Raw genomic sequence first — 25,064 nt, forward strand, 5'->3', positions numbered from 1 at the left:
CACCAACAGTGTAGGAAGGTTCCCTTTTCTCCACACCCTCTCCAGCATTTGTTATTTGCAGACTTTTTAATGATGGCCATTCTGACCAGTGTGAGGTGGTACCTCATTGTAGTTTTGATTTTCATTTCTCTAATAATTAGTGATGTTAAGCATCTTTCATGTACCTACTGGCCATCTGTATGTCTTCTTGGGAGAAATGTCTATTAAGGTCTTCTGCCCATTTTTCGATTGGGTTGTGTGTTTTTTTGTTGTTGAGTTGTATGAGCTGTTTGTATATTTTGGAGATTAAGCCCTTGTCACTCACATCATTTGCAAATACTTTCTTCCATTCCATGGGTTGTCTTTTCTTTCTTTTTTTTTTTTTTTTTTTAACATCTTTATTGGAGTATAATTGCTTTACAATGGTGTGTTAGTTTCTGCTTTATAACAAAGTGAATCAGTTACACATACACATATGTTCCCGTATCTCTTCCCTCTTGCATCTCCGCCTGCTTTTTTGATGCTGGCTTTCTTCTCGGATGCTCCTCCCACAGCCCCGGGCAACTTGGTACCCAGAGGGCCAGGGGAAGGAGGGCCTTTCTTTTTTTTTTTTTTTTTTTTTTTTTTCCCACACACACACACTGTATTTTATTTTTACAAGAGATAGATAGACTGACACCAAGCATTGTACATGGATGACCACAACAAAAGCAACAATGATTGCAATTACTAAACATGAAACACACTTATACTATGTCATAATATTGACATTCAGTCCAGTAATCCTCCACTGTAACAGCTCCTTTACTTTGCAGTGAAAATTGATTTGTATATTCTTTTCCTCTGAGTCCTTGTGGGATTTTTTTTTTTAATTCAGACAGAAAGTCACAAAAATTATACTCATCCTCATCAGTTCACTCAGTCCCATGTAATTAATTTCTTTTTTTTCATCTTGATCTTTTGTTAGCACTTTTATGAGTTCATCAGTTTTTCATTAGAGTTCTGAAAATGCTTATTCATTCAGTTCAGCAGTACAGTCAGTTACCAGAAACCTGTACTTGTCAGAGTCTTTTCCATGAATTTCTTGAAGATGAAACTCTTTTATAGGAACATATTTGCAAAATCATCAGAGTACACCCAGAACTGTCTGTAAATGACAAAAGACTTAAAAATGACCATGGTTAAAGATTTGATGAAAGTTCATAATAATGCAGTTGACAAGAAAATTAGTTATTTCTGAGATATACATTTTAAAGTAATAAATAGGATTATTACTTATAACATTATACCAGAACATATAAGATTTTTAGACGTTTCCTGTAATGTCTGAAACATTTATATTAACATATTTCCATACATATTTCCATACAAATACAAATATAAGATTTTTAGAAATTTCATGTAATGTCTGAAACATTTATATTAACATATTTCCATACATATTTCCATACAAATACAAATATAAGATTTTTAGAAATTTCATGCAATGTCTGAAACATTTATATTAACATATTTCCATACATATTTCCATACAAATACAAATATAAGATTTTTAGAAATTTCATGTAATGTCTGAAACATTTATATTAACATATTTCCATACATATTTCCATACAAATACAAATATAAGATTTTTAGAAATTTCATGTAATGTCTGAAACATTTATATTAACATATTTCCATACATATTTCCATACAAATACAAATATAAGATTTTTAGAAATTTCATGTAATGTCTGAAACATTTATATTAACATATTTCCATACATATTTCCATACAAATACAAATATAAGATTTTTAGAAATTTCATGTAATGTCTGAAACATTTATATTAACATATTTAACATATTAACATATTGTCTTTTCTTTCTTTCTTTTTTTAAGGTTTCCTTTGCTGTGCAAAAGTTGTAAATTTGATTAGGTCCCATTTGATTATTTTCATTTTTATTTCTATTGTCTTAGGAGTTGACCTAAGAAAACATTGGTACAATTTATGTCAGAGAATATTTTGCCTATGCTCTCTTCTAGGAGTTTATGGTGTCATGTCTTATGTTTAAGTCTTTAAGCCATTTTGAGTTTATTTTTGTGCATGGTGTGAGGGTGTGTTCTAACTTTATTGATTTACATGCAACTGTCCAACTTTCCCAGCACCACTTGCTGAAGAGATGATTTTTTCCCCCCATTTTATATTCTTGCCTCCTTTGTCAAAGATTAATTGACCATAGGTGTGTGGGTGTATTTCTGAGCTCTGTATTCTGCTCCATTGATTCGTATGTCTGTTTTTATACCAGTACCACACTGTTTTGATTACTGTAGCTTTGTAGTATTGTCTGAAGTCTGGGAGAGTTATGCCTCCTGCTTTTTTTTTTTTTTCCTCAGGATTGCTTTGGCAATTCTGGGTCTTTTATGGTTCCATATAAATTTTTTGGATTATTTGTTCTAGTTCTGTGAAAAATGCCATGGGTAATTTGATAGGGATCGTATTAAATCTGTAGGTTGCTTTGGGTAGTGTGGCCATTTTAACAATGTTAATTCTTCCAATCCAAGAGCATGGAATATCTTTCCATTTCTTTGAATCCTCTTTAATTTCCTTTATTAATGTTTTATAGTTCTCAACATATAAGTCTTTCACCTCCTTAGTCAGGTTTATTCCTAGGTATTTTATTTTTTGGTGCTATTTTAGAAGATATTGGTTTTTTACATTCCCTTTCTGATATTTCATTGTTAGTGTAAAGAAATGTGACCGATTTTTTTTTTAATTTTTATTTATTTATGGCTGTGTTGGGTCTTCGTTTCTGTGCGAGGGCTTTCTCCAGTTGTGGCAAGCGGGGGCCACTCTTCATCGCGGTGCGCAGGCCTCTCTTCCTGTGGAGCACAGGCTCCAGACGCGCAGGCTCAGTAATTGTGGCTCACGGGCCCAGTTGCTCCGTGGCATGTGGGATCCTCCCAGACCAGGGCTCAAACCCGTGTCCCCTGCACTCTCAACCACTGCGCCACCAGGGAAGCCCCTAACCGATTTTTTAATGCTAATCTTGTATCCTGCTACTTTGCTGAATTCATTTATTAGATCTAGTAGTTTTTGTGTGGAGTCCTTAGGGTTTTCTATATATAGTATCGTGTCATCTGCATATAGTGACAGTTTTACCTCTTCCGAGAAGGAGTCACTTTTAAAACTTTATATCACCACAGTAATCGCTACCATAAAATGGAATACCACAATCGTTAGCCATAATGGAAGGTAACAGTAAAATAGATGTAGTGGAAAAAACCCCACAGTGTTAGTAAATCTAGACAGCTATGGCTGTTGGTTGAAAGTTCAGAGACTGAGCCCCCTCTCCTTGGAAAGTGGTAGGTGTTAAAGACCCACCAACCTGAGGCTTTCTCCTTGATAAACCCAGAAGGCTTGGAAAAACATTAAAGACAAATGATTTGAATATATGTTTCCAGGTTATTTAGCATCAAGTTTTGGAATACCCTTAACTTACCTTTTAACCCCTCAGCATCACACCCTTTGTGAAATGCTATCTTGGCACTTTTGAACCAGCTTCGTGAAACTATCTGTTTTGTTTTCTATCATATCCCCAGTGTCTAGAACATTACCTAGACACATAGTACACGCTCAACACAGAGTGAATAAATTCATTGTGACAGTACTTGTTTTTTGTCCCCTATTAGTAAATCCCTTGAGAGCAGGGACTAGGTCCTAACCACCTTTGTCTCACAGGCCCAATAAATATTTCTTGAATTGAATTAGAAGATGAGGTATCAATTAGAGATGCCCTTTTTCTCCTGGGGGTGATTGTTCACAAAATGCAAGCAAAGATTCTAATGAACAGCATTTTCAGAATGTCAGGACACACAATGATAACGCTGTTTTACAATTCTGTCCTCTCATTACTAATTTTTCCTTTGTGCTGTCCCACCTCTGGGTAGCTTTCAAAGGGCCTGATTTATTAAGCAAAGGTCCCGCTGATTGCTTCTATCTTATGCTAATCTCAGTGCAAACGAAGCCTGGGTGTCATTAAGCAGTTTAATGACTCTCTGTTGAGTGCTGGGATAACAGGAGTGAGAAAATGTTAGATCATTGCAGTTCCCTCATTCTCTTGACAAAATCTAGCAGGCATCTGAGTTTACACAATAGAACATTTAGCAAAAGTGCCATCGGTCATGGATAGTTCTTTGAGAGCAAGAAACTTTAAGCAAAATGAAATTTCTTTCATATAAGTTTATATATAAGTTTTATATATGTTTCTCTTTGTCACTGAGCAGTGAGGGGACACAGGCTAGAGGAATGATGGCATAGAAGTGAGAAACACAAATGTGCTGCTTATGTGTCTACCTTAAAGGAAATGATTTCTGTAAACTAAAATCAATCCTGAAATAGCAAGCAGTGCTGCATCCAGATTCTCAACAAACAGGATACATCTATGAAAGAGCAGGCCGAGGGAACCAGCATTATCTGGGCACCCACTATTCGCTAGGCCAGTGGTTCTCAAAGTATGGCCACTGGATCAGCAGCCTCAGCCTTACAGAACTTGTTAGAAATGCAACTTCTCAGGCCCTGCCCTACACCTACTGAAACAGAAATTATGGGAGCCCAGCACAGATGTGTGGTTTTGTGTGTGTGTGTGTGTGTGTGTGTGTGTGTGTGTGTGTGTGTGTGTGTGATTTTTCTTTTTTTTTTTTTGGCTGCGCCTCACGGCATGTGGGATTTTAGTTCCCCAGCCAGGGATCGAACCCGTACCCCCTGCAGCGGAAGCACAGAGTCTTAACCACTGGACCACCAGGGAAGTCCCAGGAGTGTGGTTTTAACCAGCCTTCTATGTGATTCTGACATAAAAGACCAGCCTGAGAGCTAGTAGGCTAGGCATTTTGTACACATTATTTCATTTGATCCTCTTAGATCCTAAAAAGTAGGCATTGGTCCCCATTTACCCGTAAGGAAACTGAGACTCAGTGAAGTTCATAAGTTTATACAACTAAAAATGGAGATATCAGAAGATCTGTTGGCAATCCTATGATTTTTCAGCTTGAATCAGTGTTTCTCAAACTGTAATGTGTAATCAAATCACTTAGAGATTACGTGTTAAAATGCAGATCCTGATTCGGAGTCTGGAGTGAGCCTGAGAGTGGGTGGAGTTAACAAGCTCCAGGTGTTGCCGGTGCTGCTGGCACAGCGCATTCTGAGTGGGGAGGCATCAGGAATTGCAGCGTGGTCCCCAGACCTGCAGCCCTGGCCTCACCTGGGAACTTGTTAGAGATCCAATTCTAGGCAGAAGTTTGAGAATCACTATCATATTTCCATATTAGAAAACTCAGTATTTGCCAGGTATGAAGCAAAGTGGTGCTTACATGGTAGGTATTTGAAAGCAATTAAAAGAGAAGCTGGACAAGGGATAAAAGATAAAACATCTAAGCCTGAATGGTCACTTGCATTAAGTGTTTTCCCATGAGATAAGCGTACAAAAATGATTTTCACTGGGCTATATCATGAGAGTCCTTCTCTGTGTAAAGGCTTTTGCAAGTGCATGTTGAATGTAGGGCCAGTGGACACTAGTAAGAGAAGTGAGAGAAATTTCGACCAAGGGATACCAGCCATATCTGAACATGCTAGATCGGAGATTGCACAGAAGGTTAAGTTTTTCCAAGAAAATACCTAACAGCACAGGAGATATTTATTTTCAGCAAATTAATTTAAAAAAAAAGCAGCTTGAGATCTTTCTTTTTAATCTTGTGTAGTCTTAAATATTCATATGCATTTTCATTTATATCAAACCAATGCATGTTGCTTTGATATAAGTAACATTTTAAATTACCATCAAGATAAAAGAGAGGAGAGATGATGTTATTTTGAGTCTGTTAGGCTCATAAAATTAACGGAAGTGAGGAGATCTGACATGGAACATCAAGATTGGCATCCAGGCAACTTCTCCTCTGTCTTGGTGCTATAGTATTTTGAGAAACCAGACTCAGAGTACGTGAGAATAATGACAACAACTTGTCCATGGCTTTGGGAGCTTATGTAAAGGTAACCATTGAGGACAGGGATCCAGAATGTTGCATGAGGAGTTTTCTTTCAGTGTTTGGGGAACACTGTTGGTGTTTGTTTGCTGTTTGGGAATTTTGAGAAGTGTATCTTCAAGTGGTTTTTGAAAATAGAGCAGACAAAAAGGATCTTTGATCTATGCATCAGATATTCATACCTTCTGAGGAAATACTCATCAAAGTATTTTCAGTTAAGAAAGATGATCAAAGAAATTCTATATTAGTCCACTCACACTGTCATTTTCCTTGCATGTAAATGAAGGGAGGGTCTTGAATGACTCAGTTCCCATAATCAAATTTCTCATCCAGCGTTCAAACTCCACTGCATTACTGAAGTCTTGTCATTATACATGAAAGCATTTAGTTTTGTCATGAAGTTGTTGGTCAAGAATGTTCACTCTTAAAGATTGCTTACACTGATTATTTAAGAGAATAGTGCTTTTCTTCATCTTAACCAGGTTTTTACCCCTTTTCATCATATTTAGGGTGGGGAAGACACAAAAAACAAGCAAACAATACAAAGCCAAAGGTTGAAACTCTGATCAAAGCCAGCACTCTTCTGTATAATCAAGAAATATTTCAAAGTCACTTATCATTCCTTTACAAATGTATGTATAGATATGAACAATCATTTTGTTTTTTAAATAATATCTACTGGGTTTTATCACTGCATTGATTACAATGAGAAACTTAACGAAGAATCTCTCAGAGGCGCAGCAACTGGTTCAGGGATGAGGGTGCACTCAGGTGTTTGATAGCCTTGATTTCTCACCATCACACCAGCTCTTTTGCTTGTCATAGATTTGGCACTATCAGAGCACACGGATTTTTTTTTTTTTATCACTACTGTATTTGCTTTTTTTAAAAAAACACTCATTTTATGGAAAACTTTCTTATCAGTATTCTACCATGAAATGCTTAAGAGACATCCATATTAAGAATAATCAACAAAGACCAATATGATGGTCAAATCATTAACAACAGTGTTTTCACCACAAGCTATAAGGTAAAGAACCTGGTTAACCTCAGTCTCTTATGGACTCATTTACTGAACTTCTATGTGCAAATACTATGTTAGCACTCAGTATACAAAGGTAATCAAGTGAGACACAGCTCCTGCTAAAAGTAGGACTTACAGTTGGGAAGGATAACAAACAATCAAATAAGTACAAAGTTATGAACTGTAAAAAAAATGCAATCAAGGAAAAGTCCATTGAGAACATATGACACTAGGACTTAACCTCATGAGGGACTGGGATGGGCAGGAAATACCTGGGAAGGCTTCCCTGAGAAACCACCTTTCAGCTAAGATCTGCAGGATAAATAGGCAAAAGGAAGAGAATGGATTGGGAAGCTTTCTGGGCAAGAGTCACATGTGCAAAGGCTCTGAGGTAGTAAAGAACATGGAAAAATTAGAGGGATGGCAGTGTGGCCTGCAAGCTGAAAGCCCAGGACAGAGTGGCAGGGGTCAGTGGTGCATCTGGGTAGCTGGCAGGGGCCAGGTTGAGGAGAGCCTCATAGCCAGGTTGTCAAATGGGGCTGACCCTGAGACCAATTGGGAAGTGTGAGTTTTAAGCAGGAGAATGACAGGATTAAATGTACAGTTTTGCAAGATTACACTCATTGAAAAGTTGAGAATGGATTAGGTTGGGAGGGTTATTGCTGAGGTTAGAGTTAGACGAGAGCTGATGGTAGCCTTGTACTCTGACAATGGAGAGAAATGGGTAATCCCAGAGGTATTTAGAAGTGAGATTTTACAGGATTTGATGATGGACTAGACATGAGGATGAGAGAAAAGGAAGCATCATGGATGACCCCCAGGCTCACATACTGGGAATCTGGTGATTTTAATTACAACTGATGCCTCGTATGACTCTGTCATTCCATGATGACAAAAGCAGATTCAGATATTTCTACCAAATGCTATTCACACTCTCCCAGAGTGATTCTGAAATGAATGTTGAAGGAGGTATCTAGTATTTATTTGCTTGTTAGCTTGTTATTGTTGTGATCCTGGCCTTGACTCATTATTTTTTTAACATCTTTATTGGAGTATAACTGCTTTACAGTGGTGGTTAGTTTCTGCTTTATAACAAATTGAATCAGCTATACATATACATATATCCCCATATATCCTCCCTCTTGAGTCTCCCTCCCACTCTCCCTATCCCACCCTTCTAGGTGGTCATAGAGCACCGAGCTGATCTCCCTGTGCTATGCAGCTGCTTCCCACTAGCTATCTATTTTACATTTGGTAGTGTATATATGTCCATGCCACTCTCTCACTTCATCCCAGCTTACCCTTCCCCCTCCCCATGTCCTCAAGTCCATTCGCAACGTCTGCATCTTTATTCATGTCCTGCCCCTAGGTTCATCATAACCAATTTTTTTTTATTCCATATATATGTCTTAGCATACGGCATTTGTTTTTCTCTTTCTGACTTACTTCACTCTGTATAACAGACGCTAGGTCCATCCACCTCACTACAAATAACTCAGTTTCATTTCCTTTTATGGCTGAGTAATATTCCATTGTATATATGTGCCACATCTTCTTTATCCATTCATCTGCCAATGGACACTTAGGTTGCTTCCATGTCCTGGCTATTGTAAATAGTGCTGCAATGAACATTGTGGTACATGACTCCTTTTGAATTATGGTTTTCTCATGCTATATGCCCAGTAGTGGGATTGATGGGTCGTATGATAGTTCTATTTTTAGTTTTTTAAGGAACCTCCATACTGTTCTTCATAGTGGCTGTATCAATTTACATTCCCACCAACAGTGCAAGAGGTTTCCCTTTTCTCCACACCCTCTCCAGCATTTATCGTTTGTAGATTTTTTGATCATGGCCATTCTGACTGGTGTGAGGTGATACTTCATTGTAGTTTTGATTTGCATTTCTCTAATGATTAGTAATGTTGAGCACCCTTTCATGTGTTTGTTGGCAATCTGTATATCTTCTTTGGAGAAATGTCTATTTAGGTCTTCTGCCCATTTTTGGATTGGGTTGTTTTTTTGATATTGAGCTGCATGAGCTGCTTGTATATTTTGGAAATTAATCCTTTGTCAGTTGCTTCATTTGCAAATATTTTCTCCCATTCTGAGGGTTGTCTTTTCGTCTTGTTTATAGTTTCCTTTGCTGTGCAAAAGCTTTTAAGTTTCATTAGGTTCCATTTGTTTATTTTTGTTTTTATTTCCATTTCTCTCGGAGGTAGGTCAAAAAGGATCTTGCTGTGATTTATGTCATAGAGTGTTCTGCCTATGTTTTCCTCTAAGAGTTTTGTAGTGTGTGGCCTTACCTTTAGGCCTTAAATCCATTTTGAGTTTCTTTTTGTGTATGGTGCTAGGGAGTGTTCTAATTTCATGCTTTTACATGTAGCTGTCCAGTTTTCCCAGCACCACTTATTGAAGAGGCTATCTTTTCTCCGTTGTATATTCTTGCCTCCTTTATCAAAGATAAGGTGAACATATGTGCGTAGGTTTCTCTCTGGGCTTTCTATCCTGGTCCATTGATCTATATTTCTGTTTTTGTGCCAGTACCATACTGTCTTGATTTCTGTAGCTTTGTACTATGGTCTGAAGTCAGGGAGCCTGATTCATCCAGCTCCGTTTTTCTTTCTCAAGATTGCTTTGGCTATTCGGGGTCTTTTGTGTTTCCATACAAATTGTGAAATTTTTTGTTCTAGTTCTGTGAAAAATGCCAGTGGTAGTTTGATAGAGATTGCATTGAATCTGTAGATTGCTTTGGGTAGTATAGTAATTTTCACAATGTTGATTCTTCCAATCCAAGAACATGGTATATCTCTCCATCTGTTTTTGTCATCTTTAGTATCTTTCATCAGTGTCTTATAGTTTTCTGCATACAGGTCTTTTGTCTCCTTAGGTAGGTTTATTCCTAGGTATTTTATTCTTTTTGTTGCAATAGTAAATGGGAGTGTTTCCTTAATTTCTCTTTCAGATTTTTCATCATTAGTGTATAGGAATGCAAGAGATTTCTGTGCATTAATTTTGTATCCTGCTACATTACCAAATTCATTGATTAGCTCTAGTAGTTTTCTGGTAGCATCTTTAAGATTCTCTATGTATAGTATCATGTCATCTGCAAATAGTGACAGCTTTACTTCTTCTTTTCCAATTTGGATTTCTTTTATTTCTTTTTTTTCTCTGATTGCCATGGCTAAAACTTCCAAAACTATGTTGAATTTTAGTGGTGAGAGTGGGCAACCTTGTCTTGTACCTGATCTTAGTGGAAATGGTTTCTGTTTTTCACCATTGAGAACGATGTTGGCTGTGGGTTTGTCATATATGGCCTTTATTATGTTGAGGTAAGTTCCCTCTATGCCTACTTTCTGGAGGGTTGTTATCATAAATGGGTGTTGAATTTTGTTGAAAGCTTTTTCTGCATCTAGTGAGATGATTATACGGGTTTTATCCTTCAATTTGTTAGTATGGTGTATCACATTAATTGATTTGCATATATTGAATAATCCTTGCATTCCTGGGATAAACCCCACTTGATCATGGTGTATGATCCTTTTAATGTGCTGTTGGATTCTGTTTGCTAGTATTTTGTTGAGGATATTTGCATCTATGTTTATCAGTGATATTGACCCGTAGTTTTCTTTTTCTGTGAACATCTTTCTCTGGTTTTGGTATCAGGGTGATGGTGGCCTCGTAGAATTGAGTTTGGGAGTGTTCCTCCCTCTGCTATATTTTGGAAGAGTTTGAGAAGGATAGGTGTTAGCTCTTCTCTAAATGTTTGATAGAATTCGCCTGTGAAGCCATCTGGTCCTGGGCTTTTGTTTGTTGGAAGATTTTTAATGACAGTTTCCATTTCAGTGCTTGTGATTGGTCTGTTTCTATTTTCTATTTCTTCCTGGTTCAGTCTCGGAAGGTTGTGCTTTTCTAAGAATTTGTCCCTTTCTTCCAGGTTGTCCATTTTATTGGCATATAGTTGCTTGTAGTAATCTCTCATGATCCTTTGTATTTCTGCAGTATCAGTTGTTACTTCTGCTTTTTCATTTCTAATTCTATTGAGTCTTCTCCCTTTTTTTCTTGATGAGTCTGGCTAATGGTTTATCAATTTTGTTTATCTTCTCGAAGAACCAGCTTTTAGTTTTATTGATCTTTGGTATTGTTTCCTTCAGTTCTTTTTCATTTATTTCTGATCTGATCTTTATGATTTCTTTCCTTCTGCTAACTTTGGGGGTTTTATTGTTCTTGTTTCTCAAATTGCTTTAGGTGTAAGGTTAGGTTATTTATTTGAGACGTTTCTTGTTTCTTGAGGTAGGGTTGTATTGCTATAAACTTCCCTCTTAGAACTGCTTTTGCTGCATCCCAAAGGTTTTGGGTCATTGTGTTTTCATTGTCATTTGTTTCTAGGTATTTTTTGATTTCCTCAGTGATCTCTTGCTTATTAAGTAGTGTATTGTTTAGCCTCCATGTGTTTGTATTTTTTACAGATTTTTTCCTGTAATTGATATCTAGTCTCATAGCGTTGTGGTTGGAAAAGATACTTGATACGATTTCAATTTTCTTAAATTTACCAAGGCTTGATTTGTGACCCAGGATATGATCTATCCTGGAGAATGTTCCATGAGCATTTGAGAAGAAAGTGTATTCTGTTGTTTTTGGATGGAATGTCCTATAAATATCAATTAAGTCCATCTTGTTTAATGTATCATTTAAAGCTTGTGTTTCCTTATTTATTTTCATTTTGGATGATCTGTCCATTGGTGAAAGTGGGGTGTTAAAGTCCCCTACTATGATTGTGTTACTGTTGATTTCCCCTTTTATGGCTGTTAGCATTTGCCTTATTTATTGAAGTGCTGCTATGTTGGGTGCATAAATATTTACAATTGTTATATCTTCTTCTTGGATTGATCCCTTGATCATTATGTAGTGTCCTTCTTTGTCTCTTGTAATAGTCTTTATTTTAAAGTCTATTTTGTCTGATATGAGAATTGCTACTCCAGCTTTCTTTCGATTTCCATTTGCATGGAATAGCTTTTTCCATCCCCTCACTTTCAGTCTGTATGTGTCCCAAGGTCTGAAGTGGGACTCTTGTACACAGTATATATATGTGTCTTGTTTTCGTATCCATTCAGCCAGTGTGTGTCTTTTGGTTGGAGCATTTAATCCATTTACCTTTAAGGTAGTTATCGATATGTGTGTTCCTATTACCATTTTCTTAATTGTTTTGGGTTTGTTATTGTAGGTCTTTTCCTTCTCTTGTGTTTCCTGCCTAGAGACGTTCCTTTAACATTTGTTGTAAAGCTGGTTTGGTGCTGCTGAATTCTCTTAACTTTTGCTTGTCTGTAAACGTTTTAATTTCTCCTCGAATCTGAATGAGATCCTTGCTGGGTAGAGTAATCTTGGTTGTAGGTTTTCCCTTTCATCACTTTAAATATGTCCTGCCACCCCCTTCTGGCTTGCAGAGTTTCTGCTGAAAGATCAGCTGTTAACCTTATGGGGATTCCCTTGTATGTTATTTGTTGTTTTTCCCTTGCTGCTTTTAATATTTTTTCTTTGTATTTAATTTTTAATAGTTTGATTAATGTGTGTCTTGCCATGTTTCTCCTTGGATTTATCCAGTATGGGACTCTCTGCGCTTCCTGGACTTGATTAACTATTTCCTTTCCCATATTAGGGAAGTTTTCAACTATAATCCTTTCAAATATTTTCTCAGTCCCTTTCTTTTTCTCTTCTTCTTCTGGGACCCCTATAATTCGAATGTTGGTGCATTCAATGTTGTCCCAGAGGTCTGAGACTGTCCTCAATTCTTTTCATTCTTTTTTCTTTATTCTGCTCTGCAGTAGTTGTTTCCACTATTTTATCTTCCAGTTCACTTATCTGTTCTTCTGCCTCAGTTATTCTGCTATTGATTCTTCTAGAGAATTTTTAATTTCATTTATTGTGTTCATCACTGTTTGTTTGCTCTTTAGTTCTTCTAGGTCCTTGTTAAATGTTTCTTATATTTTCTCCATTCTATTTCCAAGATTTTGGATCATCTTTACTATCATTACTCTGAATTCTTTTTCAGGTAGACTGCCTATTTCCTCTTCATTTGTTTGGTCTAGTGGGTTTTTACCTTGCTCCTTCATGTGCTGTGTGTTTCTGTGTCTTCTCATTTTGCTTAACTTACTGTGTTTGGGGTCTCCATTTCGCAGGCTGTAGGTTTGTAGTTCCCATTGTTTTTGGTGTCTGCCCCCAGTGGGTGAGGTTGATTCAGTGGGTTGTGTAGGCTTCCTGGTGGAGGGGACTAGTGCCTGTGTTCTGGTGGATGACGCTGGTTCTTGTCTTTCTAGTGGGCAGGTCCACGTCTGGTGGTGTGTTTTGGGGTGTCTGCGGCCTTATTATGATTTTAGGCAGCCTCTCTGCTAATGGGTGGGGTTGTGTTCCTGTCTTGCTAGTTGTTTGGCATAGGGTGTCCAGCACTGTGGCTTGCTGGTTGTTGAGTGGAGCTGGATCTTAGTGAAGAGATGGAGCTCTCTGGGAGAGCTTTCACTGCTTGATATTATGTGGAGCTGGGAGGTCTTTGTTGGACCAATGTCCTGAACTCGGCTCTCCCACCTCAGAGGCACAGGCCTGACACCCGGCTGGAGCACTAAGACCCTGTCAGCCACATGGCTCAGAAGAAAAGGGAGAAAAAAAAGAAAGAAAAGTAGAAAATGAAATAAAGTTATTAAAATACAAAATTAAAAAATTAAAATGTAATAAAAAAAGAAAACAACAAAAAAATGGACAGACAGAACCCTAGGACAAATGGTAAAAGCAAAGCTATACATCAAAATCACACAAAGAAACATACACATACACCCTCACAAAAAGAGAAAAAGGAAAAATATATATATACTGTTGCTCCCAAAGTCCACTGCCTCAATTTTGGGATGATTTGTTGTCTATTCAGGTGTTCCAGAGATGCAGCGTACATCAAGTTGATTGTGGAGATTTAACCCGCTGCTCCTGAGGCTGCTGGGAGAGATTTCCCTTTCTCTTCTTTGTTCGTACAGCTCCCGGGGTTCAGCTTTGGATTTGGACCCGCCTCTGCATGTAGGTCGCCTGAGGGCGTCTGTTCTTCGCTCAGACAGGACGGGGTTAAAGGAGCAGCTGATTCAGGGGCTCTGGCTCACTCAGGATGCGGGGAGGGAGGGGTACGGATGCGGGGCAAGCCTGCGGCGGCAGAGGCCAGCGTGACGTTGCAGCAGCCTGAGGCGCACCGTGCGTTCTCCCGGCGCAGTTGTCCCTGGATCACGGGACCCTGGCAGTGGCGGGCTGCACAGGCTCCCGGGAGGGGCGGTGTGGATAGTGACCTGTGCTTGCACACAGGCTTCTTGGTGGCGGCAGCAGCAGCCTTAGTGTCTCCTGCCCGTCTCTGGGGTCCGCGCTGATAGCTGTGGCTCGCGACCGTCTGTGGAACTTGTTTAGGCGGTGCTCTGCATCTCCTCTCCTCGCGCACCCCGAAACAATGGTTTCTTGCCTCTTCGGCAACTGCAGACTTTTTCCCGGACTCCCTCCCGGCTAGCACCGAAGCCCGAGCCTCAGCTCCCAGCCCCCGCCCGCCCCAGCGGGTGAGCAGACAAGCCTCTCGGGCTGGTGAGTGCTGGTCGGCGCCGAGCCTCTGTGCGGGAATCTCTCCGCTTTGCCCTCCGCACCCCTGTGGCTGCGCTCTCCTCCGCAGCTCCGAAGCTTCTCCCCTCCGCCACCCGCAGTCTCCGCCCGCGAAGGGGCTTCCTAGTGTGTGGAAACCTTTCCTCCTTCACGGCTCCCTCCCAGAGGTGCAGGTCCCGTCCTTATTCTTTTGTCTCTGTTATTTCTTTTTTCTTTTGCCCTACCCAAGTACGTGGGGGAGTTTCTTGCCTTTTGGGAGGTCTGAGGTCTTCTGCCAGCGTTCAGTAGGTGTTCTGTAGGAGTTGTTCCACATGTAGATGTATTTCTGATGTATTTGTGGGGAGACAGGTGATTTCCACGGCTTACTCTTCCGCCATCTTGAAGGTCTCGAGATCTGTATTATTAAAGTTTTATCCCGGTGGTCTGGAACCAAAACTGCAGTATCTTGAAGTTACGCCCTGCCCCATTGAGAGCCCCATATCCTCCTTCCCTTGTCACCTTGAGTTTAGCTCAAGTCGCCTTCACCTCGGATGCCAAAACTGTTCCTTGACTCATTTTAATTGCTAAAAAGTCTCATGATTTTTCATTGAAAAAGTTATTTCTGAGTTTTTCTCCTATAAGAGATACCAGGATTTAGGTTCATTTGTAACTGCATAATTCACAAAATCAATCAATAAAATTATTAAAATCAATGTATTAAATAGTTACCTAGGTAAATCTTATACTTCTAAGATTGACAGCTGCTGTCTACAATTCCTTAGTGATGGTTTGAAATGGAACATCATCCTCATGCCCAGGCTCGTGGTACAGAGTCCCAGGGACCATGACATGTCACTCACCTTACTCAATTTCAGGCTGTTCTCAATTTTCTTCATCTTATTTATTTTCACAAATTTTGAAATTGTTTCAGACTTCCAGTTTTTAGCCATCAATCCATATTGTCAGTTGAACATTTAATTTTCTCAATATTTTATTATGAAATTTTTCAAACATATAAAAGAGTTAGAAGAATTGTAAGTAAATACACTTGTACTCACCACCTAGGTTCTGTAAGTAACATTTTGCTCAATCATCTGTCCATCCATATATCTATCCGTCCATCTATCCATCCCCCAATTCATCCATCAGTCCATCTTATTCTTTGATAGATTTCAAATTAAGTTGCAAACATCAGGACATTTCACCCCTTGGTACTTTGGCATGCATATTATTAATTAGAGTTTAATATTTGTTTGTGAGTTTTTTCATTTTTTAGGTAAAAGTTACATACAGTGAAATGTACAAATCCTAAGTATAATATTCCTTGAGTTTCAGCAAATGCATATGCCTCTGTATTGCAGACCCCATCAGGATTTCAAACCTTCCCAACCCAGACGTTCCCTCACGCCCCTTCCCAGTTATCCCTGCCTCCACTCCCTTCCTTCCCACGCCCGGAGGTAACACTGTTCTGACTTATATAACCACAGAGTAGTTTTGCCTGTCCTAGAGCTTCATAAAGTGTCTCCTCTTTTGTGCTGGCTTCTTTCATTCATCATCAGTGTTTTGAGATTCATTCATGTTGTATGTATCAGTAGTTTTTTCTTTTTCCTTTTTATTTCTACCGCAGTTTATTTCTCTTGTTGATGGACTTCTGGGCTGTTTTCAGTTTGGGACTCCTTTGAACATTCTTAGACAAGTCTTTTTTGTGAATATATGCTTTCATTTTTCTTGGGTAGATACTTGGGAGTAGAGCTGAATACGGAGGAGTTGGGTCATAGGGTAGGCATATGTTTAATTTTATAAGAAACTACCAGACCTTTTTCTTAGTGGCTGTACCACTTTATACACCCTCCAACATGTGAGGGTTCCAGTTGTTCCACGTACTTGACAGAATTTCTTTTTTAGACATTCTGGTGGATGTGTAAAGAAAATATCATTTTAAAATGATTATTCTTTAAGAGGAAAACAATCAAATGACCCTGAAATCACACATACACACACGTGCACACACACACACCCAGAATTCATAGTGCTTTTGAGCCAAGCATAATCAGGTATCTGTACACAAAGCATTTAGCACAAGGACAGTAACACTTGTGGGAACCTATAGTATTTTAAGGAATTAAAAGATTGGAATTATGATTTTTTTTTTTCCCAAAAACAGGCTGTAAGCTTCCAAGGCCTTGCTAAGAAATTCCAGCTTTGAGCTCTGGGAAGAGTGGGACAGGCAAGGCCAGCAGTATTCACATTGCAGAACTTTAGTGCTGAAGCCTGGGGGACACATGGTATCAGAACTCTTCATCATTACTGTATGCATTTCCACTACAAAAGGGAAAACAAAAACACTACACTCTGGAGAGATTGGCTGACATGTAGCCATTGAATTACGATTTCTTTTCTTTGCTTTAGCATGCATGTGACAAAACCTATCGATAGCAGAGATTCAAACCCTCCCCAAAATTACAAAGAAAATTGTATTCAAACAGATGCCCTTCACTGAACCCGGGGATATTGTCCTCAGACCCCAGTTTAACAAGCTTGCGCCCAGGCTTCCCTTCTGGGGCCTGACTGTAGAGAGCAACGTGACAAAGAGAAGTGGTTTTAGATGGAGAGAGCCGGGTTTGAAATTGGGATCTGCTGCCTGCTGGCTGTGCGGTTCAGACAAGCCCCTCAATTTCTCGAAACCTCAGCCTCTGCATCTGTCAGAAGGAATGACAACCTTTCCTCCTTTCGAGGGTGCTGTAATGACTAGATTGTAAATGTAGAGCTGCTAGCACCGTGCACACATGTAAGAGATGGCTGCGGTGGTCACAGGAGAAGTGGTTCCTCCTCTCTTCCTGACCACAGTCCTCAGGCCCACAGGCCTCTCCTGGCTGCCCACCAGCGAGTGCCAAACTACAGGACCACTCGTTCTCTGTATTTCCTCAGTGAGCCTGACTGAGAATTATGAGGAAATAATTTTAATAGAAGCATTCATACCAAGTTATAAATGATGGGTGGGTTTAGCCTTCCAACAAGAAAATCGTAATTCTAAAAGAATTGTTTTCATTCAAATGAATCTTTGGTTGTAAAAGGAGGTATTTGGGAGAGGAAGGAAGATAACCTGAGTTGGAAGCTTCAGTAAAAACCTAGCACTGCTGGGGTGTGATGGGCAAACTGTCCTCAGGCACTGCTCTTACCACAGAGGATTGTGAAGGGAATAATGACCTGACACAGCCCTGCAGAACCTCTGCGTGCAAAGCAAGTGGTGATTGGTTGTTTGAGGAGTATTTCCAGTCTCTGCTGCTGTCCATAACGAAGAGCCCATCAGAGGCAGATGAGCCAATTTAGGGGCACAGGTTTATGGGGGATGCAGCGTGCTCAGCTCAGAAACTGCCGAATGCAACATCCTGTGTGGAGAAAGGCCAGAGCCACCTCAGCAGACAGACCCAGTACCTCTCCTCTCCCCTCCTCCCTGTCCCTTCTTCTCCCTTCAGGGACAGGTGCACATTTCTGTCCTAAAGGCAGGGTTGGACTGTGCATCTACTGGACCTTGGGCTTCATCTAGTTCCATCGAGATTGAACACAAAGCCTACACTGACTTCCCAGGAGGCCCACAGTTCAATCAGCTGGCCTGCAGAAGTCAACGAAAGACAAGAAAGTAGCTTTCTGTGTAATCTGGGGAGCCATGGGACTTTGTTCCTAAAGGAGAGATGTATTGTGATTCAAAGAGAAAAGCTAAGCATTTAAAGATCACTTGCTTTTGAGCTAAAGCCGACTGAGAAAAAGTTGTATTCATTTGGTTATCAGAAATTCATACTGCACTCAGTAGCTTTGTAGCGAATGATCTTTATTTGTAAAGGAAAAACATAAAACAGTTGTTCACAGAAGAAATAAAAAGTTCCCATAATTACGGGATAAATAAGTCACATATAAGACCAAGATCTCACACAGGCTGGCCATGTAATTTTTTCTGTAATTATGTGGAATGAACTGTGCAGAATAATTCATACAAAACCCCTATTTTAACACTTCAATTTTACATGATTATTTTTCAATGGTTCAATCAGGCTGGAACATTTTACTGTATCTGAAATATATGGGACTTCTGGCTGTTACAGCTGATGTTGCTAAACCATATTAATCTTCCCCCATAAACAGTCCTACATACTCATCTGTCTTGTTTTTCAGGTTAACTTATTCCATTCATTCAGTGCCTACAAATGTGTGATGGTTTGAGAAACTGGAAGTAGGTGGATTTAGCAGCAAAGCAGCATGATTATAATCATGATAAAGCTAGGTGTGCCCCAGTAACAGTGTCTTAGTTATAAACACCAGAAATGCAGAACCCCCAAAGAAAGCATATTTATTATTTCTAATGTTAATAACTTCACTAAACATTTGACAGATATGTACTGAGCATTAGCACAAAAAAATTGATACTAAGAAAGGACTAGGTGCAAAATTGAATCTAAAGTTCAGAGCTTATGAAGAAACGTTTAGTAAATTGACTGTCTATAATTGAAGTGCATTTGAAGAGCTTTTGGGGAAGGTTTTTTAATATCCTAGGCTTAAATTCAGATTGCTTTTATATAACAGGAAAAATGTATAACATGTCTGAAATATAAACAGTACATATAAAAATCTTAAATTTTGTTTTAAATTTTGGTTTTTTGTCTTTCTGCATTTCTGCAGACTGTCAAAATGAGAACAGCTGACTGGAGATCTAGATGTCTTGCTTAGAAAGTGTATCCCTTGGGTATCTCCCTGCTGTCAGGCTCAGGCATTCTATAAGTGTCTGGATGTAACAGAGAATTTGTAGTATTATCACCTGGTGTCCATCTTTCATCTGTTCATATTATCTGTGCGACTTCTTGTTTTCTTGAATTTTTCAGAGTTTTTAATGAAATTGTTTGGTTGGAAATGTAACTAATACCATATTTAAAATCTCTTTTTCTTGCTTTACCAAACTTCTGAACAACTTTAGATTCACAAGGTTCATCGTGACTCAGGAGATAATTCTCAAACAGGTGAGGATACTTCAATTTCACTCTTACATACTCAGGTGGAATTTGTGGGTTCAAGTCCATGAATCACTCTGAAGAAGTCTGGATTGACAGTCACCACCCCAGAACTTGGATTGCGGATATCTGAGTGCTGATACTGACAGGTCTGAGAGCGAGGTTAAAAGCAGGATCCCTTAGAAAGCTTTGAATCTTCATTCATGGCAACCTTTTCTATTGAATGCCTTCTTCATCCTGGTTTCTTTTGCTGACTAGAAACCATGGAGAGCAAGATAAACTCAAAATAGAGAGTGGCCCGAAAATCCAGGGGACACACATTATTATACCATAGTTAGTCTTCCCTTTCTTTGCAGCAGTCAGTGACTACATACAATTAGAAAATGTGAATGGGCCCTCGCCTGGCAGTCAGGAGCAGCAAATCACCATTTCAGCTGCCCACATCCTCACATCATACCTTGGGCAAGACTCTCACTGTCTGACTCTTGGTTTCCTCTGCCATAAAAAGAGGAGGCTGAACCTAATGACGTCTACATTTGAAAGGTCTAGAATTCTTTGATCATTAGAGGGGAAAATCAGTCTGCTACCAAAGATTTAAAATTCTCGTTCCTGCACACACACCACACATTCTCTCCCTTGTTGGTGGCTTTCCCAGCCACTGAGGCATAAAGTTGGACCCTGGGCTACTTACTTAGTGCCTTTCCTGGATTCTAAAATGGACCATATTTTCACCTACTCAGAAAGATTTCATTTGATCTTTCTGAGCTTCAGTTTCTTCATTTGTAAAATGAATTAACAATGCCTATCTCATTGTGGTTATGAGGATTAAAGGAGAAAATTTATATAATGTCTAGCAGTACCTGGCGTTTAACTGTTTGGTATCCTTCTCCCATTCCCTCCACACTTTTTCTCTGTCTCTCTCTTTCACAGATGTTTTAGTTTATTTCTTTAACCCAGTGAGAGTATTATTTTAACTTACTTACGAGCTTCTGAGTGTCAAAAACTGTTATAAGCATTTTCATATCCTTTACAGTGCCCAGTATTGCCTTGCACATAATAGACACTCAATAAATACAGAACATTGATTAACTGAAACCCTCCCATCTTGGAAAGCATAAGTTCCACCATTTATTAACTCTTGGACCTTGAGCTACCCACATAATCTCTCCAAGTTTGAATTTCCCCATCAGTAAAATGGGGATTGCACTATGTAGCTTTCAGAATTGTAATGATTATGTAAGATAATTACTATATTTAAAATAAATAGTAAAGCACAATGTCTGGTGCATAGTAGGTGCTCAGTAAGTGGTAGCTATTTTTTTAAAATTGATGACACTGTATCCTTTTTTGCCATTGAGTACAGCTATTTGAATCTCTCTTATCCTTCTTTTCTCTGGTTTTAAAGTTCATTCCACAACATCTTTTGAGAGAATGAATAAATGAATTCTTTGATTTAAATGGCCTTTATTGAATAAATAATTTCTCCAAACTTTTAGTCTTTTCTATTGCTATAGATTTTCTTAATTTTAGCTGAGATAAAAGTCAGAAAGAATCAGCATTATCCATCTTTGAATAATTATTTCTAGTGAATGATTTAGAATTCAACCAGCCAGCCTGGGCTATAGCCTCCCTAGTTTAGTTTTATTTGGAAACTACATTTTGAGGAATTCTTGTGCTGTTTAATCCTGAATTTAATCTTAAATATTTAATAAGTTAGATTTAATTTGTTATCTGGTAAACAACTGTTAGGAATGTGTATGATTATTACATTCCTAAATGTAATAGACTAAATCCAATGTCTTGCAAGTGACCGCTATTAGTTCCTCAGGGTTTGAAAGATTTAATATGATCTTAACAATATAATTTTATAGGTATCTTATAAAGAAATACTGAAACTCAAATCCAAGGCTAGGAAAATTATTAAGGCAGGGTCTCAAAGAAAATTAGGCAAAGGGGTAGTAAAATAGTTTAAGTTAGGTGATTTAAGACAAGGTCTTATGGCTGGCTATGTTGTTCAGATTAACTTTATAATAGTTCTGCCTTCCACTTTATGCTGTATAAATATAATTCAAGTTTTGTTACTGATTTAACCTTTTTAAAATTGAATCAGATGTTTAATGACATTAAAGTAAATGGTTAAAAAAGTGATCTAGAGAAATATCTAAGACATATTATAAAGTGATAGCAAGTAGTAGAATAATATAATAACATGATCCCACGTTTGCTTAAAAAGAAGGTATACATGCAGATGAACAGATGTAATTAATAATAATAGGCAAACATGAACTTTATATTTACTATGTAGCAGGCACTGTTCTAAGTGCTATCTATGAATTAACTTGTTTACATCTCACAACAGCCTATGAATGAGATGCTATAACTATCCCCACTTTGCAGGTGTGGATACTGAGGCACAGAGAAGGAACATTCCCAAAGTTACACAGCTATTAGATGGCATAGTGGAGACTGGAGTTTTGGCAATTTGGCTCTGGAACTGGTTCTCTTAATTACTATGCTCTCTTGCACTTTTTTTGGTGTCACTAGACAATTCTTTAAAAAGCATTGCATCTTTTTTTCTCTCTTGGAATATGATCATTTATCAGTGTCTAAGAAAAGCATCCCCTGCTGAAACCTGCACATCTGCCTCCTTTCTGCACAGTGAGGAGAAATTCTGTGTTATGGTTAAGTTTCTCTCCTTGCTCATGGGTTACTCCTACAAGAAGCAAATGCCCTGAAAATGCATTTTTCTGAAGCCACCTCTGCTGCCCTGACATGTTTATCCTTTGGTCCTCACTGGTAGCATGCACCGTTTGATTACATCTCACATTAATGTGACAGCACACTTTGAGCATTAAATTCAAAGTCTGCAAAGACTTACACAGATTTTTTAAGTGCTTTTTTTCCCTCAGAAAACAAGGCCAAAAGTGAGAGTTAAATTGTTGGAATTTGTTGGGATTAGAAAACTGCTTCTTCTTCTCTTCATTCCTGGGATCAACAATCTGCATCATTTGATGAAATCATATCCTCAGGAGAACCTAGAAAACCATCAAGAGGTCTGGCTTTACAGAGGGACCTAAAATTGGTCCAAATTAGTTTCTCAAATAAACTCAACTCTCTGTGGATTTGACTAGTATTTTATTTCCTCAAATATCCCCATAAAAGCCTTCCCCACCCATTGAAATGTATTGTCCTTCATGTCAACTTTCCCCCAAGTTTTAATGTTTATTTTCAAAAAGATATTTATTAATGGAACTAAATAACCCTTAATAATAAGCTCCATTACAATGTAATGTGGTACCACAAGGAAAGGACATCATTTTACAATTAATATGACTGATAATTCTGTGTGTGTTGATGATTTGAAGAGACAGTGGCTCACTATTTCTTAAAAATATTTTACAGTGCTTAAAAAGTAACCTCGTTTTCTTTGGAGAATGAGGGGAAAAATATGTCTAAACTTTGCCTGTGAATAAGCTTGAAAACTAATCACTCTCCATTACTAATCTGAAATCCTTAGAGTCTCATTCATTCAGATACAAAAACAGGAGGAAAGAGTCCATTGATGTGAAATCAATATCATCTCGAGGCAGTGATGGTAAGTTTTTCACATTTCCTTGACTTTAAAGTGTAGAAAATGACACAGGAATATATTTAAGAATTCTTCAGCATATAAACAAAACCCCAAGGAATAGGATTACAACTAAACTGGCTTTTTTCCTGTAGATGGAAAAATTTTTAGGCCTTTTTATTCTTTTTTTTACTTTTTATAGTCTTTGCCTTCTCTTTGAAATGACTCCATGCTTGTTCCTTTATGGCCTAACGTGTGTTAGGCCACATAACCACTAGAGCAGCTCAGTTTCAATAGCTAGGTCACTCTTAGCTGCTATCCTTCAGATCACAATGGGAAACCTGAGCCTGAGGGAAGTGGCTGAACTAGCAAGGACCAAAGACTCTAGGGATAAGATGTATAATTCATAGAGGAAGATGGATAGACCACAAGGCATGCAAGGGATTGGGACCAAGAACGTAAAGGAAGAAAATGGACTGAAATTTTTCCCGATGGGTTGAGGGTGTAGAAAAATGAAGAGGGTATCCATTTTAGAGGATAACGGATGAGGGCGTTTCAACTGCATTAGTTCAGTTTTCAGAACAGAGTTTGAGATGGGATCATCCATTACCTCTCGAGAGCATGGGAGAAGTGAAGGCTGAAGAGTATGGAAGAGCAGCAATGGTGGCCGCTCTGGCAGTGGAGATGGCTACAAAGATGGCTGACCAGCAGGCAGGCTCTGCTGACATCGGCTACATTAAGTTATCAGAGCTATAACATGTGAATTCTCTTCCCTCCTGCCTGCCTCTCAGGGAGGGGTAGGAAGATCTGATGAGAACAATGCTTTTAAAATAAAGCTTCTACCTTTTGGATTTTGAACCACATGTAAAGATAGGATATTTTAGATGGAGAGGATAATGGATGAAGGAATTTCAACGGGATTAGCTCAGTTTTTGCAGATGAGAGCTAGACCCACCGTGGGCTTCTGGTGTTAAGAACCTAAAGGCGCAGGGAGGTGGGGAGCCTGGCCCTCACTCAGAATGAGAGGGGCTCATTCTTCTGCCCACCCCACCCTGGTCACGGATCGTGCCTCCCCTCCTACACTGCACTCATCCAGTTACCCGGCCTGTGGCTGAGGACTGAAAGTGACAGAACTGCCCAAGTTGGGCTTCAGTGACTTATGGGAAAGTAACTCCTGGGGGATCATTAGGCTGTTGGGATGAGGCCTCCGGATCCCATCAACCTTCTCTGAAATCCCCCTGTGGACCTGAGACTCATAGAGCCTTCCTGTCATCAATGTTCCAGGCCAGACCACCCTTCCCAGTCCCTGGCAAGTAGTGGCTGAGCTCTCAGCCTTTTAGGACTAAGAGATGGGTGAATTCATTGCTTTACGGGGAGCAGTGGAGGACAGTAGTCCTGTGGGAATCAGGTCCCCAGTCCGTGCAGGGTTCCTTTGCTGCACTTAAGCGCAGCTGAGCCACCAGAACCAGATACAACTTTCTTGACTTCTCTCCAGCACCAAGCCTACAGAATCGTCGCTATCCATCCATGGCAAGGATCCATTCCATGACCATCGAGGCTCCCATCACAAAGGTGAGTAGCAGCTGCTGCCTCTGCTCTGCAATCAGGGCCACTGAACACTAGGCTGTATTCTGGAGATAAAGTGATGAACGGCATACTATTACCTGTATCATGGGGTTTACAGTCTAGTAAAGGAAACAGATATTAAACAAATAAACACATAATAAATACGTAGTTATAAATTGCAATGACTGTAATAAAGTAAAACAACAGGTTTCTATGAGGGAAAAGTAGGTTAGGGCCCTAGTTTGGTTGGGTGAGAGGGGTGGTCAGGGAGGGTCTCTCTGTAGAGGAAGTAATGTTTGAAGTAAGACCTGA

At 39.1% G+C, this 25,064-nt stretch overlaps 1 protein-coding gene across 4 annotated transcripts in view; it reads left to right on the forward strand.

The window, feature by feature from the left end:
• PDE8B (phosphodiesterase 8B) overlaps positions 1-25,064 on the forward strand; it is a 269,134-nt gene that overhangs the window by 216,319 nt on the left and 27,751 nt on the right. For all 4 annotated transcript variants that reach the window (XM_057541773.1, XM_057541775.1, XM_057541774.1 and 1 more), the window contains 3 exons: positions 19,585-19,627; positions 23,136-23,213; positions 24,682-24,758. In XM_057541773.1, coding sequence (XP_057397756.1) covers positions 19,585-19,627; positions 23,136-23,213; positions 24,682-24,758 — 198 coding nt within the window. The remainder of the gene's footprint in view (positions 1-19,584; positions 19,628-23,135; positions 23,214-24,681; positions 24,759-25,064) is intronic.

The sequence above is a fragment of the Balaenoptera acutorostrata genome, chromosome 2, assembly GCF_949987535.1.
Source record: "Balaenoptera acutorostrata chromosome 2, mBalAcu1.1, whole genome shotgun sequence".
NCBI lineage: Eukaryota > Metazoa > Chordata > Mammalia > Artiodactyla > Balaenopteridae > Balaenoptera > Balaenoptera acutorostrata.